The 26,476-nt window shown below is 36.7% G+C and overlaps 1 protein-coding gene across 6 annotated transcripts in view; it reads left to right on the forward strand.

The window, feature by feature from the left end:
• Positions 1 to 26,476, forward strand: part of CDK19 (cyclin dependent kinase 19) — a 169,849-nt gene that overhangs the window by 46,402 nt on the left and 96,971 nt on the right. For 4 of the 6 annotated variants that reach the window (XM_019967215.2, XM_019967213.2, XM_019967214.2 and 1 more), the window contains one exon: positions 16,954 to 17,029. The exons of 1 other annotated variant lie outside the window; for it this stretch is intronic. In XM_019967215.2, the coding sequence (XP_019822774.1) occupies positions 16,954 to 17,029 (76 nt within the window). Of the gene's footprint in view, positions 1 to 1,138; positions 1,164 to 16,953; positions 17,030 to 26,476 lie in introns of those variants that run through there. One more of the 6 variants, XM_070795966.1, reaches the window with a different exon arrangement.

The following is a 26,476-nucleotide window of genomic DNA, read 5'->3' on the forward strand; positions in this document are numbered from 1 at the left end:
GCTTATATTCCTGTGGAATTTTGGGATGTGGCAACCGCCCGCCCCTCCCCAGCAAGTGGATGGGTTCTTATTCACTAACCCAGAAGCTCTCTGAACTCTGTACTTTGGGGATTTTTATGGAGGCTTCATTATGTAGACATGATAGATTAAATTACTGACCATTGGTGGATAATTAAATCCCCAGGTCCCATTTGGGTTGGGGCAGCAGTAGGGGACACTGAAAGTTCTAATCACCTGGTTTGTTCCCCTTGCAGCCGGTCCCCATCCAGGGGCTATCTAGGGACTTTCTGAAAATCACCTTTATAACATAAACTCAGATGTGGTTGAGAGGGGTTTGTTATAAATAACTGAAGAGCTTCTTTGATTTTTATCCTTCTGGAGATACTCCTATGCTCTAATTGCTTAGGAAATTACAAGTATTTTAGGAGCTGTGATCCAGGAGCCCTGGAGGAAGACCCCACAGTATGTTTCTTACTCTATTACAATATCACATTCTCTATTATCATGGTACTTAAAATCAGCCAGGAGAAACATGCAGAAACTTAAATCTTATCAAAAGAGGATTCCTCAGTGGTCTAGATTTGGCTGAACTTGTAGTAATACGGTGAAAAATGTGTATGTATTTAAATTTTAAATGTTTATTTTGGTATCTTGCTAGTTTCTCTTTTGAATATTTGTTTTTCATTGATACTTACAATTTGATATAACTTTGTGAAGACTGACATCTAAAAGTGTAACTAAAGAAGCTGGTTGATGATCTAGTTCTTTCTGTTCTGATGGTGCTAGACTAGAGAATGACAAAATATTGATACTTTTCTTCTCTCCTAGGAGATTGTTGCTTTCTGGTGAAATTTTAAATATGCATACATTTCCAATAGATACCGGTGTTTGATTCTTACTGTCATTTGAATTTTATTCCCCAGAATATATTTTTTTTTATCTTTAGGATATACATTTTTAAAAGAAGATTTTCCAGATTTTCTGTTATGCTGAAAATATTTTTTAAGTTGATCAAGGCTAATAAACAAGTTTATTTCAGTGCAACAAATGTTTAGTTTCTGCTATTTGTGAGGTACTTTGTTAGCTCCTAAAAAATATACAAAATGAGTAAGATATTTCTTCTCCATCTCCAAAACAGGGAGGAGACTATGAGTCAATTTTAGGTAAGTGTAATAACAAAATAGAGTTTGTACAGTTTTTTTGTTTTCCTTTGAGAGAATTTTGAACAGAATCTTTGCTCTACTAATCATGCTCTTTCGAAACATCAGCAACTGTTGATATGACCACCTCCTTTCCGTTCTTTCCAGTTTGACTTCCCTTCTGCATTTGATGCTTTTGCCACTTACTTTTTGATACTGTTCTTTGGCTTCTATATACAATTTACTCTTTTTCTTTTCCTTCTCTAACTACTGTTTATTAGTTGCTTCCCTCCTCGGTTTTGTTTGTTTGTTTTTTTAATTAAGAAAAATTTTGTACATAAATAAATAAGGGAATAATTACATTATTTGAAAATTCTTTAGGTTTAGTCAGAATTTGCAATAACCCCATGATTGCAGTGAGTCCGGTTTAATTATGCCATACAGCAGTCTGTGCCTAGATTCTTCGGTTTTACCATTTATGGTTTTATAAAAGCTATCCATATGGGTCCACTTGGTTTGGACTCATAGACAAATTGGTCTCCAGCCAGATACTCCATCTTGTTATGTATCACACCTCTCCGTAGAGCTGAAATGCTCCCTTAAAGAGAAACTTTAAAAAACCCCACAAACTCCAGTTTAGATTTGGCAGTCACTGTACTGTGGTGTTTGAGTATTTTTGACTTAGCAATAAATAGTGTTTAAAAAAAAAAAAAGATTTTATAAAATCAGAGATGTTCAAAGTTCAAACTCTAGAACAATAATACCCATATAAGCTCCATCTAGGTTTAACTGTTATCATTTTTGTATGTTTTTTCTCTTACTCTTTTTATATACGTAAATTATTTTTTGTTATCATAGAACCATATGAAATTAAGTTGCCACTGTCATGACATGGTACTCCAAAATACTTCTATATCTCCTAAGAGTAAAGATATTCTCCTGCATAACCATGATGCCATTGTCCTGTGTTTAAAACAAGTAATTAAAAAAGAAAATTTACCACGGTAAAATAATATATAATATCTAGTCTATGTTTAAAATTTCCCAGGTGTCCTGAAAATACATTCTTGTAGCTATTTTTAATGTGAATCACAATCTAGCCAAGGTTTTCATGCATAATTGCTTGTTACATGTCTTGAGTAGACTGATTCTCTGCCTTTTTTTTGAGTCCTTTTTGGTTTGTTTTTATTTTTTAGAAGGCAGACCAATTTTCTGGTAGTGTCTTACATCTAGATTTGCCTGTTATCAAGGACCCTGATGTTTCCTACAACCTGTTGAAGAGTGGCATTCAGTAGAGACGGGCCTTTGAACCCCTGTGGCTTTGCTACTGTGAATAGGTTATGAGTCCCATTATTAATCATCTTAAGTTCTTTGGCCACTGGTGAAATTTGGGTCAGCGAAAGCCCATGCGTCCTTTCGCCTCCACCCATGAGCATTGTCAGTTTACTCTGGTAAACAATATACATGTTAACATTAGGTAGGTGCCAGGCTGAAGGTGAAGTTCCAGTACTTTGGCCACCTGATGCGAAGAGCAGACTAATTGGAAAAGACCTTGATGCTGGGAGAGATTGAAGGCAAAAGGAGGATGAAATGGTTGAATGGCATCACCAACTCAATGGACATGAGTTTGAGCAATCTCCGGGAGATGGTAAAGGACAGGGAAGCCTGGTGTGCTGCAGTCCATAGGGAGGCAAAGAGTTGGACATGACTGAGCAACTGAGCAACAACAACAGGATGTGAAGAGCCCAGGCCACCACCTTTCAGCTCTTTTCTTCTGTATTCTTTCTCTTTGTGGCCACGTTTACTCCTCTGATTTTAACAGTTGCCTGTGTAATGAAGTTTTCTAGATTGCACTTTATTTCCTTTTGTTCATCTTCTCCTGGCTATCCAGTAGTCACCCTAAAATTTACACTCCAAAATGAATTTATTCTTTACTTGCTAACTGGCTCATTGTCAGTACTGTGCTCTGTGTGAGTCAGTGGGAGTAGAGGTATAGTGTAACTAGCCTTGCTTTCATTGAGACAACACACCGACTGGAAACCTCAGTCTTCAGCTGTTTCTCTGCTTAGCACTCTCATTTACATGTACACATATGTGCATATGTATTTATTCATCAAATACTTCTTTAAGTACAATGTTTCTATATATATTTGGCCACAGTAGATAAGACTATATCTGGATGGCCTCTTGAATGGATTCCTTCCATTCTTACCATATTTATTCTAATTTTGGTCTTCATCAATCCTTCCTAGAACTTTTACAATGTTCTCTCTACCTCTGGCTTAAACCCTGTGATTCATTCTACATTCTGTCTTATTGAGAATACTTGCTTGATCATGTTTCTTCTTTTTTTTTTTTTGATCATATGTTTCTCTTGCTTGAAAACCTCTGATGGCTTCCCATATTATACAGGAAAAATGCTATCTTTTTAGCATATCATACAAGACTATGCTAATTCCATCTTTTTGTTCTTTTTATGTATTTCTTCATCTTTTGGGTTCTAGCTATACCTGTCTTCTGCTGATTTCTTGAGTATAATGTGGATTTACTCTTCAAACTTTGTTCATACATTTCTGGTGTCCATAAGGCTCTGACCCCTCTTCTTTGTTTAATGAAATCCTGCTTATGTTTCAAGGTCAGCTTGGAGTGTTCCCTTTGAAAATTATTTACCTCTATCTACTCCCTGCACCAAACCAAACCCTTAACATTCTTTTCTGATGTACTTTGCACATTTGTCTGTTATAGTGCTTATCAGATTGTATGCCTTGCTTTTGTGTTTCTCAGTGTAAAGGTTCACAAGGGAAAGAATCATCTTGTTTTTTCTTCTGTTCTTAGAGCACAAAGCCTGGCACATAGCACATGCTTGGTAAAGCATTTCTGAAAGGAAAGTCTGACATTCCATGTTACTTTACTTTCTGTAGCAGGTGAGTCTAATTTGAGATCATGAGTTCTCAAAGGAAGGTGATAGTTTATATAAAGTAATTGGTTTACACTAAATATCTGCTAATGATTGAGTTTAGTTCAGTTGCTCAGTCGTGTCCAACTTTTCGTGACCCCATGAACCACAGCATGCCAGGCCTTCCCGTCCATCACCAGCTCCCAGAGTTTACCTGAACTCATGTCCATTGAGTCGGTGATGTCATCCAACCGTCTCATCCTCTGTCGTCCCCTTCTCCTCCTGCCCTCAATATCTCCCAGCATTAGGGTCTTTTCAAATGAGTCAGCTCTTTGCATCAGGTGGCCAAAGTATTGCAGTTTCAGCTTCAACATCAGTTCTTCCAATGAACACCCAGGACTGATCTCCTTTAGAATGGACTGGTTGGATCTCCTTGCAGTCCAGGGACTCTCGAGTCTTCTCCAACACCACAGTTCAAAAGCATCAATTCTTTGGTGCTCAGCTTTCTTCACAGTCCAACTCTCACATCCATACGTGACTACTGGGAAAATCATAACCTTGACTAGACGGACCTTTGTGGACAAAGTAATATCTCTGCTTTTGAATATGCTATCTAGGTTGGTCATAACTTTCCTTCCAAGGAGTAAGTGTCTTTTAATTTCATGGCTGCAGTCACCATCTGCAGTGATTTTGGAGCCCACAAAAATGAAGTCAGCCACTGTTTCCACTGTTCCCCATCTATTTGCCATGAAGTGATGGGACCGGATGCCATGATCTTAGTTTTCTGAATGTTGAGCTTTAAGTCAACTTTTTCACTCTTCCTCTTTCACTTTCATCAAGAGGCTCTTTAGTTCTTCTTCACTTTCTGCTATAAGGGTGGTATCATCTGCATATCTGAGATTATTGATATTTTTCCCAGCAGTCTTGATTCCAGCTTGTGCTTCATCCAGCCCAACATTTCTCATGATGTACTCTGTATATAAGTTAAATAAGCAGGGTGATAATATACAGCCTTGATGTACTCCTTTCCCAATTTGGAACCAGTCTGTTGTTCATGTCCAGTTCTAACTGTTGCCTCCTGACCTGCATACAGGTTTCTCAGGAGGCAGGTCAGGTGGTCTGGTATTCCCATCTCTTTCAGAATTTTCCACAGTTTGTTGTGATCCACACTGTCAAAGGCTTTAGCATAGTCAGTAGAGCAGAAGTAGATGTTTTTCTGGAACTCTTGCTTTTTCGATGATCTAATGGATGTTGGCAATTTGATCTCTGGTTCCTCTACGCTTTCTAAATCCAGCTTGAACATCTGGAAGTTCACAGTTCACGTAATGTTGAAGCCTGGCTTGGAGAATTTTGAGTGTTACTTTGCTAGCATGTAAGATGAGTGCAATTGTGCGGTAGTTTGAGCATTCTTTGGCATTGCCTTTCTTTGGAATTGGAATGAAAACTGACCTTTTCCAGTCCTGTGGCCACTGCTGAGTTTTCCAAATTTGCTGGCATATTGAGTGCAGCACTTTCACAGCATCATCTTTTAAACTTAACACTTAAATATTTGTTTATTTTTGTCTCCGCTGGGTCTTCATTGCCGGGTGTGGCTTTCTCTAGTTCTGGTGAGTGGGGGCTACTCTCTAGTTGTGGTGCGTTGGCTTCTCATTGTGGTGGTTTCTCTTGTTGCAGAGCATGGACTCTGGGGCACTCAGGCTAAATAGTTGTGGTGCATGGGCTTAGTCTACCTCATAATGTGTGGAATCTTCCTGGACCAGGAATTGACCCATGTCCCCTGCATTGGCAGGTGGATTCTTAATCACCGGACCACCAAAGAAGCCCCTATTTTTGATACCTGAACCCAAAAGCATTACTGCAGATATGTTTGTTTTAATTAAAATCACTTCTGAGCAGTAAGAATTTGCCATAAATAGGAGTTTCTGAAATTTTATTATTTTAGAGCTTTTAAAATAGTAAATGTTTATCTGTAGTAAATGTTTATCTGAATTAGAATTCTGAATGAAACAAATAGTATAAAATGAACATTGTTTAGAGAAAGAGAAGTATATTAATTAATAAATCAGTTTTAAGAAAAGAGATTAAATAAAAGTGGTCTTTCTAAAGAATGGAGGTTAAAAAATAGTCAGATTTCCATGTTGCAAGGAAATACTGGACTTGAATAAGGGAGACTTTAACTGTACTTTGGTGATGTTTAGAGAATGAGTAGGTGAAATATATGACAGATGAAACATAAAGAAGGTGCTGGTGTTATTTGACATTATTTGTTAATAAGGGGAATACAAAATAATAACAATACCCTGTGGTGGTGGTGGTGGTTGTTTATTTGCTAAGTCTGGTCTGATTCTTTGCAACCCCATGGACTGCAGCACTCCAGGCTCCTCTGCCCTCCACTATCTCCTGGAGTTCACTGAACTTCATGTCCATTGAGTTGGTTAACCCTGTACAAGACTTTTAATATTTTAGAATTATTTTTGAAGGAATATTGTCATTTAAATTAAAAATCCTGCTAATTAACAATGCTATGGTGTTGAATTTTATGGCAAGTCAAATGATATGACGTCTGGGCTTTGTTTGAAAATAATCAAGAAAAGTGGAGGTAGTAGGAATAAGACTGGCCATGTGTTGATAATTGTTGTAGCTATATGATAGAGTATCACTATCATTTATTTTGTAAAGGGTTTCCAAATAAGGACTCAATACTGAGTGAATATAGAGTGATATTGAGTAATTCAGAATTACCAGTGTAAAACTAAATGATACTTCTTTAGTTTTGTTTTCCAAGTTTTTATTCCATATTGTTTTGTTCTTCTTTTTCTATGAGATATGGAAGCCTCTTAAATTGCTAAGCCAAATCATCACATATTGAGGGAAAGAGATATAACATTGATTTATGGCAGCATTCTTCTTGAATAAAACAATTATTGACAAGCCCACAGCTAACATCATACTCAGTGGTGAAAAGCTGAAAGCACTGTAAGATCAGGAATAAGATGAGAATGCCCACTCTCACCATGTTTATTCAGCATAGTTTTGGAAGTCCTAGCCATAGCAATCAGAGTAGAAAAAGAAATAAAAGGAATCCAAATTGGAAAGGAAGAAGTAAAACTGCAGATGACATGATAGTCTCTGCAGTTTTACTGCAGATAGTCTAGAGACAAGATGTCTCTAGAAAACTACTAGAGCTCATCAATGAGTTCAGTAAAGTTGCTAGATTCAAAATAAGTACCCAGAAATCTTTTGCATTTCTATACACTATCATCAAAATACTAGAAAGATGAATTAAGGAAACAGTTCCATTTACTGTCGCAACAAAAAGAATAAATACCTAGGAATAAACCTACCTAAGGGGGCAAAAGATCTGTACTCCAAAATCTGTCAGACACACAAAAAAGATGATGCATGTGGAAAGATAAACCATGTTCTTGGATGGGAAGAATCGGTATTGTTAAAATCACCATACTGCCCAATGCAGTCTACTGATTGTATGCCATCCCTATCAAATTACCAATAACATTTTTCACAGAACTGGAACAAAAAATCTAAAAGTTTGTGCAGAAACACAAAAGACCTTGAATAGCCAAAACAGTCTTGAGAAAGAGTACTGTATTTCTGGTGATTTCATTAATTTGAATTATGTTCTTAAAGTTTGGCAAAGAAAAAGGACGAATTCATAGAATTGTTTGTTTTCTTAAGGGATGTGAGACAGCAGTTCAGAAATTGTTCTTTCTTCTTCCTGTTCTCTTTTTCTCCTTTCCTCATTCCCATGTTGCCTCAGTTTCTTTTTGAGGTGCCAAAAAAATTATCTATGTGCTGCTTCCTCCAATCCAGTATCACATCTGTGGGCTCAAGTCCTTTAAATCTGAAACTCCCTCAGTAAATTTTTTTTTTTTTTAACTGAGGTATATTGACAAGCAATACTGGTTCCAGGTGTAAAACACTGTAATGATTTAATATTTGTATATATTGTGAAATGATCACCACAATAAGCCTGTTAACATCTTTAGGGCATCTCCCTTTTGGACTTCTCAGATATTTTATTTTTGATTAGAGTTTTTCTTTCTAGCTAAAAGAAAGATTTACAAGCTGAAGAATCCTCAGAGATGTGACCCGAGTCTCCTTAATGGTATCATCCCCTGCATCAACCAAGCTCAAGAAACCCAGACTTATCCTGGATTCAGACTTCTTAATTTTCATTATTTGTTCATTTGGTCCTGCCAATTCCTCTTCTAAAATGACTATCACAAGTATTCCTTCTTTTTGCCAGTCTTACTATTGCCATTCTGTTTTGGAGAATGTTGTGCTTGGAAAGTTTCATCTGAGATCTGCTTCTGGCTGCCAGCCTAGCTTCTTCATTTTCATGAGGAGGTTTTAACAGGATTGTCGTAAGCCCCTTTTGGAAGCTAACATTCTGTTATGCTGATCCAGGGTCTTTCCTTGTCACACTTTCATTGCAGTAATCTCCTAGTTGTTTTCCATACCTCTAATCTCAGTCCTTTCTAATAAGATTAAGCTTTGTACATAACTTTGCTTGCCATTAGGATAAAATCTTATATATTTACTGGTCTCTATTCATGTTATCATTTTTCTGCTTAGTTGTTATTGGCACAATTAGACAAAATGGAAGTTTCACCCATCTTCATAGTCTTTCTCTCCTTCACCTACATAATCAAATTAGTTACTAAATTCTGTCACCCCTAATGTTATTCAGTTGCCAAGTCATGTCCGACTTCTTGTGACCCCATGAACTGCAGCACGCCAAGCTTTTCTGTCCTTCACTGTCTCCAGAGTTTGTTGAAGTTCATGTCCATTGAGTTGGTGATTCTAACTAACTAACTCATCCTCTGCCACCCTCTTCTCCTTTTGCCTTCAGTTTTTCCCAGCATCAGGGTCTTTTTCAGTGAGTTGGCTCTTCACATCAGGTGGTCAAAGTATTGGAGCTTCAGCAGCAGTGTTTCCAGTTCATATTAAGGGTTGATTTCCTTTAGGATTGATTAGTTTGATCTTGCTGTCCAGGGGACTACTCAGGAGTCTTCCTCAGCACCACAGTTGGAAAGCATCAATTCTTTGATGCTCAGCCTTCTTTATGGTCCAACTCTCACATCTGTACATGACTACTGGAAAAACCATAGCCTTGACAATACGGACCTTTTGTTGGCAAAGTGCTGTCTCTGCTATTTAATATGCTGTCTAGGTTTGTCATAGCTTTTCTTCCAAGGAGTAAGCATTTTTTAATTTCATGGCTGCAGTCAGTCCATAGTGATTTTGGAGCCTAAGAAAATAAAATCTGTCACTTGCCACTTTTCCCCCTTCTATTTGCCATGAAGTGATAGGACTGGATGCCATAATCTTAGTTTTTTGAATGTTGAGTTTTATGTCAGCTTTTCCACTCTCTTCTTTCACCTTCATCAAGAGGCTCTTCAGTTCCTTTTCCCTTTCTGCGATTGGAGTGGTATCATCTGCATCTGAGGTTGTTGATATTTCTCCTGGCAATCTTGATAGTGATTTATCCAACTCAACATTTCACATGATGTACTCTGCATATAAGTTAAATAAGCAAGGTGGCTATATACAGTCTTAACATACTCCTTTCACAATTTGGAACCAGTCCGTTGTTCCATGTCCAGTTCTAACTGTTGCTTCTTGGCTTATGTACAGATTTCTCAGGAGGCAGGTAAGGCTGTCTGGTATTCCCATCTCTTTAAGAATTTTCCACATTTTCTTGTGATCCACACAATCAAAGACTTTAGCATAGTCAATAAAGCGGAAGTAGATGTTTTTCTGGAATTTCCTTGCTTTCTCTGTGACCCAACAAATATTGGCAGTTTGATCTGGTTCTTCTGCTTTTTCTAAACCCAGCTTGTACATCTGGAAGTTCTCGGTTCATGTACTGCTGAAGCCTGTCTTGAAAGATTTTGAGAATAACTTTGTTAGCATGTGAAATGAGTTCAATTGTATGGTAGTTTGAATGTTCTTTGGCATTGCCTTTCTTTGGGATTGAAATGAAAACTGACCTTTTCCTGTCCTGTGGCCACTGCTGAGTTTTCCAAATTTGCTGGCATATTGAGTGCAGCACTTTCACAGCATCATCTTTTACAAATTGAAATAGCTCACCTGGAATTCTACTATGTCCACTAGCTTTGTTTGTTTTAATGCTTCCTAAAGCCCACTTGACTTTACACTCCAGGATGTCTGGTTCTAGGTGAGTGGCCATACTATCGTGATCAACTGATTCATTAAGACTTTTTTGGTATAGTTCTGTGTATTCTTGCCACCTCTTCTTAATCTCTTCTGCTGCTGTTAGGTCCTTGTTGTTTCTGTCCTTTATTGTGCTGATCCTTGCATGAAATGTACCCTTGATCTCCAGTTTTCTTGAAGAGATTTCTGGTCTTTCTCGTTATATTGTTTTCCTCTATGTCTTTGTCTGTGTTCACTTAAGAAGGCTTTTCGTGATATTCTGTGGAACTCTGCATTCAGTTGGGTATACATGCATGCATGCTAAGTAGCTTCAGTAGCGTCCAACTCTGTGCGACTCTATGGACTGTAACCCGAAAGGCTCCTCTGTCCATAGGATTCTCCAGGCAAGAATACTGAAATGGATTGCCACGCCTTCCTCCAGGGGATCTTCTTGACCCAGGGATCAAACCTGCATCTCTTAAGTCTCCTGCATTGACAGGTGGGTTCTTTACCACTAGCGCCACCTGGGAAGCCCTTAGTTGGATGTATCTTTCCCTTTTTCCCCTTGCCTTTTGCTTCTTTTCTTTCCTCAACTATTTGTTAAGTCTTGTCAGAGAACTACTTTGCCTTCTTGCATTTCTTTTGCTTTGAGACGGTTTTGGTCCCCACTTCCTGTACAGTGTAATGAATCTCTGTCCATAGTTCTTCAGTCACTCTGTCTACTAGATCTAATTCCTTGAATCAAATCCTCACTTCCACTGTATAATCATAAAATATTTGATTTAGGTCATACCTGAATGGCCTAGTGGTTTTCCCTACTTTCTTCAATTTAAGTCTGAATTTCGCAATAAGGAACTGATGGTCTGAGCCACAGTCAGCTCCAGGTCTTGTTTTTGCTGACTGTATAGAGAGCTTCTTCATGTTCGGCTGCAAATAATGTAATTAACCCGTTTTCAGTATTGGCCATCTTGTGATATCTACATGTAGACTTGTCTCTTGTGTTTTTGGAAGAGAGTGTTTGCTCTGACCAGTATGTTCTCTTTACAAAACTCTGTTAGCCTTCGCCCTGCTTCATTTTGTACTCCAAGGCCAAACTTGCCTGTTACTCCAGGTGTATCTTGACTTCCTGCTTTTGCATTCCAGTCCCCAATGACGAAAAGAACATCATTTTTGGTGTTAGTTCTAGAAGGTCTTGTAGGTCTTCATGGAACCAGTCAACTTCAGCTTCTTTGGCATTAGTAGTTGGAGCATAGATTTAGATTACTGTTGAATGGTTACTGTTGAATAGATTACTGATGTTGAATGGTTTGCGTTGGAAACAAACCAAAATCATTCTGTCATTTTTGAGGCTGCACCCAGTACTCCATTTCAGAGTCTTTTGTTGACTATGAGGGCTACTCCATTTCTTTCTAAAGGGTTCTTCCCCACAGTAGTAGATGTAATGGTCATCTGAATTAAATTTGCCCATTCCTGTCCATCTTAGTTCACTGATTCCTAAGATGTTGATGTTCACTCTTGCCATCTCTTGTTTGATCAAGTTCAATTTACCTTGATTCATGGACCTAACATTCCGGGTTCCTATGCGATATTGTTCTTTACAACCTTGGACTTTCACCATGAGACACATCCATGACTGAGCATTGTTTCTGCTTTGGCTGAGCCTCTTCATTCCTTCTGGATCTTTTAGGTATTGCCCTCTGCCCTTCCTCAGTAGCATATTAGACCCCTTCTGACCTTTTTGCTCCTCACTATTTACATAAGAAGTACACGTTATTTTGTGGCACTTCCTTGGTTCCTTCCCTCTTCTTTTCCAACCTAATCTCGTCTCTTGCCCTTTGTCATAGTGCCCTCAGCTTCCAGCTATACTGAATACCAGCTCTTTCCTGAATATGCCTCTGTTAGTTTTTTCATGCCCTACTTCTGCCTGAAATTCTCTGACCCTCCCATCGTCCCTTCTCTTTCCAGGAAACTCTTCCCTCAAAGGCATTACTCTGTAGTTATCTTCCTTAAATACCAGTGGCATTTTCTCTGTGCTCATAGTGCATATATATTGGGCACAGAGTCAGTCGTATCAGAGTTATCTGTTTATGTTTCCTACTCACTCAAAATCTCTTTTCAGGTGGGTTGTGAACTCTGATATCTAGGGTAGCTAGTCTCTAATTTTGTTCATCCTCAGAATTTGGCACAGTGTTGGAATGTAAAATATTGACTCTGCGTTTGTTTGTTGCTTGATGTAAAGTAAAATAGTAAGGACCTTCTGTTTTCCTTTGAAGCAAAAAGAATTTTAACCCTGTAGTTTGAAGACTGAAAAATTTCCCTTGACTTTGCTTGCGCCTGAATTCCCTCATCTTTTCTTTTTTTTAAAAAATTTATTTTAATTGAAGCTAATTAAAATATTGTGGGTTTTGCCTCCCTCATCTTTTCTTAAAAGATTCTTCTAAATTGTTTGTTTGTCATACATTCTTGGGACCAAAGATGGCCCAGGCTGAGCTGGACAGCTGGTAGTATTATTGATAGGAGCCAGAAAGCCCTGGACATGTCTAATTATAACAAGTGAGGTTTGGCCAAATCTTAACTGCACTCATGCATACAGGCTGTTGAATGATTCTTCAGCTTGCTAAAAGTGACTGGTTGCTGGATACCAAGTTTGAGCATTTCTGAAAAATATAAGACTATGTTTTTCATTAAACTGGTTCCTAATATTTCAGTCAAAAGATGAACCTGCTTCTTGAGGCTTGAGAAGTTCTTCCCTGAATTGCATTTAAAATTTCCCATTGAACCTAGTTTTCTAACTGGGATAAAGCTTTCATTTTAAGGCTGCCATTTCTACAATTTGCACAAGTATGTGCTTCTTATTTTTTTCTACTATCTATAGAATTGCTTGCATCAAGAGTTTTCCAGAACATAGTGTCTCAGATGGAAAATGTAATAGAATCCCAGTCTCTGCCAAATTAATTTTTCTATTTTGTTGTTATATAATGTTCCCATTGAACAACTTTGTGTGTGTGTGTATGTGTGTGTGTGATGAATGCTGAGAAGGAAGCTGGCATGCTTTTGATACAAATTGCAGATGTATAGGAGAAATGTCTTAAAGCATTTTTTTTTAATTTATTCTTTTTGGCTCTGTTGCATGGCATGTGGGATCTTAGTTCCCCGATCAGGGATCAAACTTACACCCCCTGAAGTGGAAGCTCAGATTCTTAACCACTGGACAACCAGGGGAGTCTCAGGAGAAATGTCTTTAAAGCATTCTGTATTAAATAAAACCAGGTTTATACTATATATTTACTTTTAATTCACCTGGATTTACTTAGTAAACTCCTTTAATTATTTTCAATGTGCAGTTGCTCTAACTGTAGTATCTAATATACGCTAAAATTTAGCAAGCAGTTTCCCTGAAGGCTTTGGAATTACTTTGTCTGTCTTTATTATAGTAAATAATAACTTCTTTTATTTTAGAAATAAAATAGTTTTAAGAAAGAATTAAGCTGCCTCTAAAAACTAGGTCATCATAGCCATGGAGGCCAGGTTCACCTGAGTTTCAGCCTTTTCAGGTAAAAGAGTAAATTATACCTTTATGATACTTCATATTATCTGTGCCTGAAACATATGAGCTGTGTGGTATGAATTTTCACATGAATCCTGGAGAGGGGCTCTCACATGGGATGGGAGTGATGAAGCTTCTGTGTCCCTTGTGCTAGTCATCAAAATACTTGTGGGCATTGTGGGAAAGGACAGATCTTCAGTGTTCATAACTAAGGTATTGGCATCTGACCACAGATTGGCATTGACATAGTGCAGTGATGAAAGTGAGTCCATATGCCCTCTGGGTTTCTGCCAGTTCTTCATATGGTGAACCTCAGAGGTGCCACATCATCATTTTATCATCTACAGTTAACATAGAAGAGAACTGGTAATCATGTATGCATCTTCCTTCATTCTCAACACAAAAGCTGCAGATAAGCCTCAAGTCTGCAGATCTTTGAGTATTTTATTAATTCAGCAGATGGAAGTTATATTTAAACTTATTAAGTGAAATAATTACTGGGTTTGTTCATAGATCCTATCCATATAATTCAGAGCAAGAGGCCTATGTTTCAATCTATTCTGCTCAAGCTTTCAAATTCCTTTGACAGCCTGGATGTGAAATTCAAAAGTCATTAATGTGATGTGTTAATTTTGCACTTTTTGACTTACTGCAAAAATCTTATAGTTTCCATAGCAACAATAACCTATCCAGATTGTGTAATATTCTTTACAGTATTAAAAATAAAACTATGCAATTACATGAGCTTCTGGAGCACTTCATTTAGGGAACTGAGGATTGGAATATTTCTTTAAAAAGAAAAGTATAATTTCATGTGAAGATTTTGTCAGAAATAGTTTTTAACTTTAGGAATTTATTTAATTAAATACTTAGTAGTAGATACCTGATGGTAAATTTAATTACTGATTGTGTGAAATTTGCATTGTAAGCATTGTGTTAAGCACCGCAGACACAAAACGCTTTCACAGGCATACCCACATGTATTTTCAAGGTAGGGGGGATATTTGGCTTTAATTACATTCAGTCACCTGCTGCTGGTGTTGATACTTCTGAGTGGCTTGTCGGGGGTCTGAAAAACGTTTAGTTTTATGTTTGGAGGAAACAGGATAGAAGAAAAGGAAAATGGGATCACCTATCTTTGACGTTGCTCTTTAAAACATGTCTGAAACATGCCTAAGATATTACTTTGAAAATACTAAAGATTATTTTAATAGTCAACTGTTTTCAAAGCGTCAAATTACTTTTTTATTTTTCCCCTCTAATTTAAGAGACAATATGATACTAGTACTAAAGCTGGTTAACATAACTTTCCACATCTTAACACAACTGTTTTTCTTTTTATGTATCACCTTCAGTGGTCTTCAAGCCTGGTAGCTCAGTTGGTAAAGAGCCTGCCTGCAATGCGGGAGACCTGGGTTCAATCCCTGGATTGGGAAGATCCCCTGGAGAAGGAAATAGCAACCCACTCCAGTATTCTTGCCTGGAGAATTCCATGGACAGAGGAGCCTGATGGGCTACAGTCCATGGGGTCACAAAGAGTCTGACATGACTGACTGACTAACACTTTCACTTTTCACCTTCAGTATATTCACACACACTCGTATATCTGAGTGTGTGTATTTTTTTAATACAGTATAATTTATATATTTTCTCAGCAGTGTATGATAAACATTTTCATGTTTCTAATGATTTTCATGATTATCATTTTAGTAATTGCAGAGCAGTCTGTTGACATGTGGTACAAATTCTGTTTATCAAAATGCTGCTTGTTTCCTGAATGGCATATATTGGAAGAAAAATGTGTATAATATTCAGACTGTTGGAAAAAGTAACCGTAACTCAATTATTTGCCCAAAACACAGATGATTGTGAAAATCTTTAAAATGCACATGAAATGATGTTTTAAAATGCATATTATGAATACACTCTTAAACTGCTTTATCTGCTAGTAACAGAGTGGGGAAAATGAGCAATAGGTAAGTAAGACGTTGAGGCACTACTGAGGTACTATCATTTGACGAAATCTTTATGATATGATGATACAGTGTTGAAGCTCTAATGTAATCAAAAGGCAAAACTCGGAGGGCATGGGTTATATTCCTCTTGTCAGAATAACCAGTGATAGGACTCACATTTGTTACATTCAGCTGGGGCCTTGCTTTGGCTGGTCCTGTTGTTGGTACTCTGAAGATACCTCATTGCACTGGACACTCATTGATACTATTTTTATGGATGGTATCCCCATTATTGAGCCACTGTCTTCCCTTGGTTAAGCACCCTGGTAACTACTGACACCAGAGTCTCCCAGAATTCCTAATCCTACCTCCATTAATTGGAAAATTCACTGTAACTACCAAGATTTTCCTAGGGATCTTGAGAATGAGGTGTTGGTGGCTAGTTTTGAAGTCTTTCCAAGGCTTTTGGTTGAGGTCTTAGGGCTTTTGAATGTTGCCTATCCTTGGTGAAAACTAGTGTGCCTCAGTGGGTCAACAAGGCTTCCCTGGTGGCTCAGATGGTAAGGAATATGCCTGAATTGCAGGAGACCTGGGTTTGATACCTGGGTCGGGAAGATCCTCTGGAGGAGAAAAGAGCAATCAAGTATTCTTGTGTGTAGAATTCCATGGACAGAGGAGCCTGATGGGCTACAGTCCATGGGGTTGCAAAGAGTCAGACGACTGAGTGATTCACACACACACACACACACACACACACACACACACACACACAGTGGGTCAACATTCTTCTATAACTCCTCCATTTATTACATGGGTCTTATACTGTGAAATTATTTTGAATAAATATAGAAGTTTACATCTGTCATTTATTTTTAAATTAATGTTTATAACAGAATGCTTTCATAGACTCCAGATAATTAAGACAGTAGAATTATCTTACAATATGCTTGAGTTTATATTTATGCTTGTTTACTTTTTGAAACTCGTGTTGTGTTTAGTATCCTGTTCATTTCAATTTTGTAGTTTGTGTTTTGGCTCTATCTAATGTTTTCATTGTGACATGAATTTCTTTTGATATTTTACATTTTATAATTGAAATGTTATCAGAAATAATAAGCAATGCATGCATAGTGAGAGTGTTTACATATCACTGAGGCTGGTGCATTTCATTTTTCTTATAGTTAAAATTTTGAATCTGAAAATATATAGAAATAAATAATATTTTTTGTTCCTATGCAGAAAAGATGAAAAAGAATATGCATTGAAGCAAATTGAAGGCACAGGAATATCTATGTCGGCTTGTAGAGAGATTGCAGTAAGTGGACATAAATGTTATTTATTTTGTTATTTATATTCGGTGATGATATTAATATAAATGTTTCATTAATATATACAATGCATGGTTATTTCAAAGATGTTAGTTTAAGAAAATTTTCTATGAGAAAGGTTGCATAAACTTTTTAATTACTTAAAAGTAGTCTTTGAACATTCTCTTAATTATATTTAGGATGTATAATCTTAAGAATACAGAACTGAATGATTTTTTGAATTTATTTAATTTATAATTGAGTATAACTGTTAAATTAGTAATTAATGTCTGTCTTTCCTGTAATTTTAGGACTGATACATGTCTTTATAGAGAAGGGGGTGATACTGTTAGATAGTGTGCATATTAAACATTTTCTGAAGAGTTCATGTTTTAGTGTTACATTTTGCTAGTTGCTAAAAAAAATGACTATCATAATAATAGGATAATTGCTTAAAGATCATTCTTTTTTTTTTTTTATCTTTATATGACACACCTGTACATTTAAGAAATGATTGTCCATAAGAACACCTAACGTTTCTTGAGTATTTACCAGATACTATGCTTACTAAGTGCTTTTAAGTATTAATTTAATTTTCCTAACAATCATATGAAATAAATACTTTTAGTATTTCCATTTTACAAATCAGTAAGCAGAGGCAAAATCCTAATTATGGCTTAGAAGTCTTAATATTATATTACCTTATTTTAGTTCTTCAGTTTCTTATTTTAGTGCTTTAGTTTCTTATTGGGCCTTTATCATGATATCACCAATCTATTAGGAATTTCTGTCTCTAAATTATTAAACATATTGTCCGTATTCATTAGGCATTTCTGTCTCAAATTTGGTAACTATCTCATGTTTTACTCACAGCTCCTTATTTGTAGTTCACTCACATTGAAGCACTCCATCATCACTAATGAGAAAATGAATAGTGCAAAGAGCACACGAGGTGGGATTTCTGTAGACCTGAGTGTCTGTTTGCCTTTGTGGTTTAAACTAGCTGTGAGTCTCAGTTTCCTTATATTGAAATAAGGGAACTATAAGATCCTTCTACTCATAAATTCTTTGATTTCAGAATGGGAGCTTCTCACTAGGCTGTGTACACTTTGGGGGTAGGGACCTTGTCTTTTTGTCCCTAGTTTCTTGCATAGTACCTGGCACATAGCAGGTGCCCCATAAATGCTTGTTGAATAAATTAATGAATAAACAACAAAGTTCTATATAATCCTTAGTTTGCTTTAGAATATAAATTTATTGTTTAAAGTGTTCATTTTGTCATTTTTCCATTAATTATAAATTGGTAATGCCCTACCAGAGTGAGCATTTGATAATTGATTTTTAACTTGCTAAAATTCATAGAGTATTATTTCAACCAATGTGAATATCACTGGTTTGCAATTTTGCTAGAGTTCCATAATTTAATACAGCATTAAGTCAATGTCCATGAATTAATTGGGTAAATAGCTGAATTTAAGGTATTGATTATTAGGAAATGAAAATCTAATTCTAGATATCTTCTGAGGAATTCATGGATTCCCTTTTCTCAGCATCCCCACTAACATTTGTTACATCTTGTCTTTATGGTGGTAGTTATTTTAACAGATGTGAGGTGATATCTCACTGTGGTTTTGATTGTATTTCCTTGACGATTAATGACATTGTGCACTTGATGTATCTGCTGGCCATCTGTGCATCTTCTTTGGAAGAAGTCCTTGTTCAGTTCCTTTACCCATTTTTGAATTGAATGATGATATTGATGCTTTTTGCTGTTAAGTTGAGTACATTCCTGATATGTTTTGGATACTAACCACTTATCAGATAAACAGTTTGCAAATAGCTTCTCATACTTTGTACTTCTCATACTTTCCTTTTTATTTTGTTCATTGTTTCTTGTTGTGCAGAAGCTGACAAAACGTAACTCTGAAACTCATTTACAGTCTTCATATTTTTATTGAGGGTTTGCTTAGTAGAACTTTAGAAAGTATGCAGTTTCTGAGTTGAATAATTTTTTATATTACCTGGATGACTTAGCCCCAACATGATAGGGATTTCGACATGAGTTTAACATGTATGTTGCTGCATAGTGGCTAAGTGCATACATCTTTGTACATTATAAGCTCACAAACATAGCTTTGTAATTATTGCTTAATGCAGTTGTCTTTTAAATCACATAGAAGAAAAATAGTTAAAATATATTTAATGCTATTTCTTCTATTTACTTATGTTGTTACCGTTGCCAGTGATCTTTATTTTATGTGTAGATATAAGGTACTTAAAAGTCCTTTTATTTTAACCAAAAGTCTCCATTTAGTATTTTTTTTGTAGCACAGATCTTCTAGGAGTGAATTTTCTGTTTTTGTATTTAGGAATATCTTAATTTCTTCTCTTTTTCTTTTTATCACTTGTTTCTCCTTTGTTTTTTGCAGAATAGTTTTGCCACATATAGAGTTCTTGAATGACAGTCTTTCTTTTTTCACTTTGACTATGTTATCTCACTGCCTTTTGGCCACCATGGTTTCTGATGAAAAGTCAGCTGTTAATTCATGAGAATCTCTTGTATGTGAGGAGTTATTTTCTTGGTACTCTCAAGATTTTCTTTTTGTGTTTGTCTTTTGACAATTGGACTATGATATGTGTAGATGTGAAATCTAATTGGAGTTTGTTGTTTCTTGGGTGTAGAGAGTAATGTTTTTCATCAAATTTGGGAAATTTCCAGCCATTATTTCTTCAGATATTCTTCCAGCCCTCTCTCCTCTCTGTTTGAGACTGCCATTATGTGTATGTTTTCAGTCTTGATGGTGTCCCAAAGGGCACTGACGCACTGATGATTTTTGCTAATTCTTTTTCTGTTTATTGCTTAGACAGGATACTTTTAATTGCCTGTCTTCATTTGCTGATTATATCTTTTGCCAGCTCAATATGCTCCTAAGCCTCTCTCCAGTGAAATATTCATTTTAGTTATTTTACTTTTCAATTCCAAAATTGCTATATGGTTCTTTTTTCTTTGAATAGACTTTATTTTTTAGAGTAGTTTTACATTTACAGCAAGACTGAGTAGAAGTTCTAGAGATTTCCTATACACTCCTTACCATCACACATGCACAGCCTAACTCATTATCAACCTCCTCCACCAGAGTAGTATGTTTGTTATAATTGATGAACCTGTGTTGATACCCAAAGACAATAGTTTACATTAGGGTTCACTCTTGGTGTTGTATATTTTATGGGTTTGGACAAACGTCTAATGACATGTATCCACCATTATGATATCATGCAGAATAGTTCCCCTGCCCTCAAAATCCTCAGTGTTCTATTGATTCATCCTAGACCATCCACCTCCTCAGGTAATCACAGATCTTTTTACTGTTTACATAATTTTGCCTTTTCCAGAATGTCATATAGTTGAAACCCTATAGTATGTAGCCTTTTGAGATTGGCTTCTTTCACTTAGTAATAGGCATTTAGGATTCATCCGTATCTATCATGACTTAATAGCTCATATCTTTTTAGGACTGAATAGTATTCCATCATCTGGATGTATTACAGTTTGTTTACACATTGATTTACCAAAGTACATCTTGGTTGCTTCAAAGATTTGGCAGTTATGAGTACAGCTGCTGTAAACCCTGTGTGTTGGCTTTTGTGTGGACATAACTTTTCAATTCCTTTGGGTAAATATCAAGGAGCAGAATTTCTGGACTGCCTGGTAATAGTGTGTTTGCCTGTCTTCCTAAGTGACTAGACTCAGCAATGGGTGAGAGTTTCTTTTGCTCCACAACCTTGCCAAATTTGTTGCTGTCAGTGTTCTGGATTTAGTGTTCTAATAGGTTTGTACTGGTATCTCATTGTTATTTAATAAAACTGTGCTTTAGCCATTAAGTCGTGCTTGTATGGCTTTAAGAGCTATGCGATTAGAGTCTTTCAGATAGTTCCTGGACATACCCACAGCTTTGCATATGGACATGGTTACAGTCTTTACTACCTAGTTCCATTTATAGAAAATTCTAGAAAGTGCGCACTAATCTGTAGTGGTGGACAGTTGATCAGTGGCTGTGTGCGGGTAGGAAAGAAACGGGTGTATTACAAAGGAGTATGAGGAGCCTCTTGGAGGTGATGTAAATCTTCATTATTGTGATTGTCATGATGGTTTCATGGGTTTATATCCATAATAAAACTTGAAGATGGTATACAGTTATACCTCAGTAAATTTGGGGGAAAATCAATAAAGGTGTATGAGATTATTAGTGGGTCAAGGGTCGGTTAAAGAGGAATTTATAAGATTTTGTGGATCACAAGACAGCTGGAGGGATTGGCCTTGAATAGGAAATGGAACAGATAGTTTATCCTCTGAAACTACAGAGGCAGAAGAAAGGATAATGTCAACATTAGTCAGTTTACTAGGGAGATGATGAAGTAGGTGCATTCTTGTGTGCCTCTCTTTGTGTGTGTGGATCTTAAATGATGAGTGTTTTTAATTATTGATGAAGGCTCTGTGAAAATTTGCTGATCAAAGATAAGATTATAGAAGTCTTATAGTCTACCTAAAGTAGGAGACCAGTCATGTCACTAGTCTGGCATGACTGTGTTGTTTTCTTTATTATAGGCCCAGTATAAGAAGGGAGAATTAGAGTTTTTCTGGTTGATGAGGTGGAAGGACGGACAATGTAAAGCGGTTGAGAGTCAGAGAGGTTAGGAGGGACTGATAGGTTGGGGAGAATGTAGACAACACCATAAATTAAAAAGCAGATAAAACTTGTTCTTTGCCTTTTCTTCTATGTCCCATAATATTATACCTCCTGGAATTTTCTAGTTTATATACAGGCCTTAGATAAGAGGCGTTTGATTTGGAGAAGATTAGTAATATTTCATTCATTACTCTAAAATGATGGGACTGTGATTAAGACACCTTCTGAGAGCAGAGTTGGATGATGAGTAGAGAAGTCAGAATTTGTAACCATGGAATGAACTTGAAGAATGTGTACAGAATGGGAGGATGTTTAAGAACTAGAATGAGGGACTTCCCTAGTGGTACAGTGAATAGGAATCCACTTGCCAATGCAGGGGACAGGGGTTCAATCCCTGGTCCCAGAAGATTCCACATGCCTCAGAGCAGCTAAGCCTGTGCGCCACAATTACTGAGCCCTCATTCTAGGGCCTGCGAGCTACAACTAAGAAAGCTCACGCTCTATAGAGCCTGTGCCCCGCAACAAGAGATGTCATTGCGATGGAAGCCCCACACATTGCAACGAAGAGGAGCCCCCCACTCACCGCAACTAAAGAAAGCCCACACATAGCAACAAAGACCCAGTACAGCCCAAAATAAAAGAAATAAATTAAAAAAGAAACTGTCATTACTATAAATAAACTAGAATGCATTGCTACCTCAAGTCTCACTAATAAAAGTCATTTCACATTTTAATTTCATTTGAATCTTATTGACCAGAGGTGAATTATAATACCATATCTTTGTACAGTGCTTTACAGTTAACAATATACCATAACAAGGAATAATTCTGGGTGATGAACATACTAGGAGCATGTAAACATGAACCCTTTTAGTCTGAGATTACAGGGGAGTTCTAATTTGATGTTTTTTACATTTGTGGCCTGTGTAATCATAAGGTTGCTAGGCTGGAAATGTGGTAAACAGCATTAATTCTGATCCCATTTGTTTCCTGATTTTACAATTCAAATATGTTTATTATAAAACTCTCAATGTGGAAAAAGCATGTTAAGAGCATCTGTTACACTAACACTTAGAAATAATCACTATTATTAATATTTTGTGTATGGTCTTCTAGACTCTTTCCTTTATAAAAAAACTGAAGATTTTTTTCTGTAAGAGTGGAGAGTCCATTATTTTTTATAAAATGTAATTTCATCCATGGTAATACAAAGCTAAATTTTTAACTATCAAAATAATAATCATGCTAGTTCTGTGGGATATAAGAAAGATTATAAGATCTAACTCCTGAGTACTTTTCAAAAGATTGACACGGTCCCAAAGAAAGTGAAGATAGACTGAAAGGAAAATTAGTCAAAGGGAATAGGGTGGAGGGCATAGATTGAAGAAGGAAGAGAGAGAAAACCTCACTTCACACCAGAGTGCTGTCTTCCTCAGTTTTGGCTTGAGAAGCCACCGCCTCAGACCCCTCTGCCCAGCTTAGCCCAGCGTGTGTCCACCAGCATCCCAGCGTGGATGCTCCCATGGTGACACGTGGCCTCAGCTGTCATGGACTGTCACTTGCAGTCTTTCTCATAGCACAGAGCAGGCAAGGTAGAATGGCAGTTAAAAGATTATTTGCTATGTTTTTTTTTTTCCCCTCTTTTGCCACCATGGTGGTTTAGCAGGCTGCTATGTCAATATCAGTGGAATGCTTGGAACTTCCCCTTGTCTTCAAGGAATAAGCCCCCCCCCCCTTTTTTTAAATTTATGAAGGGGAAATGATAAAATATATGTTTGCTGTAGATACCTTGAGAACTATAAACTGTCTATAAGCATGGCTCTAATTCTTACTAATACTTTTCTAAATTTTTTTTTTTTTTTTTAAATTTTTGGCTGTGCTGGGTCTTTGTTGCTGCGTGGGCTTTTCTCTGTAGTCCCAGTGAGTGGGGGCTACTGTCCAGCTGTGTTCCGTGAGCTTTTCATAGTAGTGATTTCTCTTGCTGCTGAGCTCGGGCTCTAGGGCACGAAGGCTTCCGTAGCTGTGGCTCAAGGGCTCTAGAGCACAGACTCAATAGTTGTGGCCGGGCACGTGGGATCTTCCTGGATTAGAGATCGAAGTTGTGTCTCATGCATTGGCAAGTGGATTCTTTACCACCAAATCAGCAGGGAAGCCCCTTACTAATACATTTATTTTTATCAACCTTAAAATTATTTTGTTAAATTTCATAAATTGAGAACTGCCTGTTGATTCTCATTTAGATTATTTAATTATATCTCAGTTGCTTTTATGTTGCACTGAATGCAAATTTTGCTTTTAACATGTGTTCAATTTTATTAGAGTGTATAGATTTGTGGAAATACACCTGTGATTCAGGTAATTTACCCTTTCTATGTCTGGGACAAAATCAAAGTATTTTTGTGAAAAATATTAAAGGTAGAAAAAGTTTTCTTTTTTCAGTAGGCTTTAAACATGATCTTTAATAATTATTTTCATAAAAAGTTTGCATGATTTTGGAGACTGGAACTAAATCATATATGAAATCATCTTTGAGCAAAAATCTGTTCTTTGGTATAATCCTTGTGTTTGCCTTAGAAACAAACAGAAGTTTACTCTTGGGATTGAAGATTCAGGATATATATATATTTTTCTTCTTTAAAATGTGTGTGTGTTTTTTCCCCTTTTCATTGGATAGTAATAGTTACTACTTTTCTCATTAATATATGTAGTTTATTTGGCATTTAGATATATATATTCTTACTGACTCATAATGAAAAGTGAAATCTTGTATGAGTTGGGGAATGATTTGGGATTATTATAGGATGAACCTGGGAGATGCATATAGAGTCAGCACATAGGGAGGGACCAGCATAGGATGGAAAAGAAATCTTTTTAAAAGCTAGAAAGGGACAAGGGGCAAGTAAAAGGAGTTAACCAGCAGACAGATTCTCTAGTCCTCTGGTGTATCTATCTATCTTGCTATAGATGTTAAGTTTTGAGTCTTTTAAAAGTTATTATTGGACTTCGCTGAAGGTCCAGAAATTAAAACTCTGTGTTCCCAGTGCTGGGGGTATGGGTTTGATCCCTGGTTGAGGAAGATCCTTGCATGCTGTGTGGCATGGCAAAAAAAAAAATAAGAAAGAAAATGATTTGTGTGAGTGCATGCATGCCCCTTTTGGAGTATATTTCAGGTTGCTTTGTTTCCTCTGAGAAGACTAAGTGACCAATCTTTGTATTCTCAGAAGCAGATTTAAATACTGTGCCATATGTAGGTATCTAGGGTTTTGTTTAAAGATGGCAAAAGTGAGAAGGAACCGTGAGAAGAGATAATACTGTTTTTGCTCACCAGTTTCTCATGTGTGTGTATTTGCATGTGTGTGTGTGTTACTGTGAAGGAAGATGGGTTGATGTGGTAACACTAGTCACAGAAGTAACTCAAAGCTCTCCACTTCTCTCTTTCCCAACTCTAGGGGAATAGACTAGTTGGTTAAAGTAGTACCTTTAGGCACCTATGGTTGCTGTGACTCCTTTCTCTCTGCCAAGAACTGGTAGGTTATCGTCAAAGAGTTGACTGTGTCAGTAAATCCCTCCCTACTTAAGAAAATCAGTTATTTCAGTTCTCTTAAAAATATGAAAATGATCAATTTCATATTCCTGCTCTGATTAGATTAGATTTAATTGACTATTAATTCCCTATTTTTAGTGTTGTTTCTCTTTGTCTTGAATAATTTTGAAGCAAAAGTATGCTGATGATATAATGCAGAGTAAAGAACTGAAAATAAATCTGACAGTATTCAAAGGGGCTTAGCTCAGAACCTGAAAAATATTGATAAATGCACAGTAAATGTTGCTTTATTATATTATTCGTAATAACTTTATCCTATTTAAACTGTAATAAAAATATAATTTTTAGTTAAAATTGTTTTCACCAGTCAAAGTAAATTACTTTTAGCATCTATACATTTCATTTTTAAGGTGTATTATTATAAAAAATAAAGTATATTATTATAGAAGGTACTGAATTATACAATTTAACGTAAATTTGTTAATTCTAGATTCAAAATAAAGGATTGATATGGGAAAATAAAGTAACTTATTTTAAAAATGTGCCTTAGGCTTCAGGTTGTAAAGTGGGAGAGAATATGGACTTGAATATCAGATAGACTTGATGATGTATCTGAACTTCACCCTTTTTCCTCCATATCTTGGGCAAGTTGCTCCTAGATGAAGCCGTTTTCAGGGGGAATGAGGCTGTATCAGTTTTGCTTTGAGGGCTGGCAGTACCAAGGAAGCAGGCCATGTGGCAAGCCACAGATTGCCCCGACTCTCAGAATCCCTGAGCGTCTTCACTTGCTAATGTCCCAGGCCATTCTCAGCTTCACCCTCTAACCAGAATCTCATCTCATGGAATGTTTGACAAAGCACACCTTTCCATATATGTTCAGGAGTCGTATCATTTTTTAGGAGGGAGGAGTTGCCTGTGAAAGGTGAGTCTGACCCTTGCATATATATTAGTGGTATATGCTGCATCTAAGTTCTTGGATTAAAATATGGCTAATTTCTACTTTTATTTCTAGTTCACCTTTCATATTCCTTACTCTGATTTATCTGGATTTGGAATTCAGTATCATTCTCAATCTGTGCAATTTCTCTTTTTCTTTTTTGGCCTAATTATTACTCCTATAAACCAACTTCAACATACCTGATTTTTGTGAACCTTAGTTTATTCACATCTAAAATTGACTTAATAGTTCCTAATTTCACAGAATTGTAGTAAGGATGTATGTA

The sequence above is a fragment of the Bos indicus genome, chromosome 9 (assembly GCF_029378745.1).
Source record: "Bos indicus isolate NIAB-ARS_2022 breed Sahiwal x Tharparkar chromosome 9, NIAB-ARS_B.indTharparkar_mat_pri_1.0, whole genome shotgun sequence".
NCBI classification, from domain to species: domain Eukaryota; kingdom Metazoa; phylum Chordata; class Mammalia; order Artiodactyla; family Bovidae; genus Bos; species Bos indicus.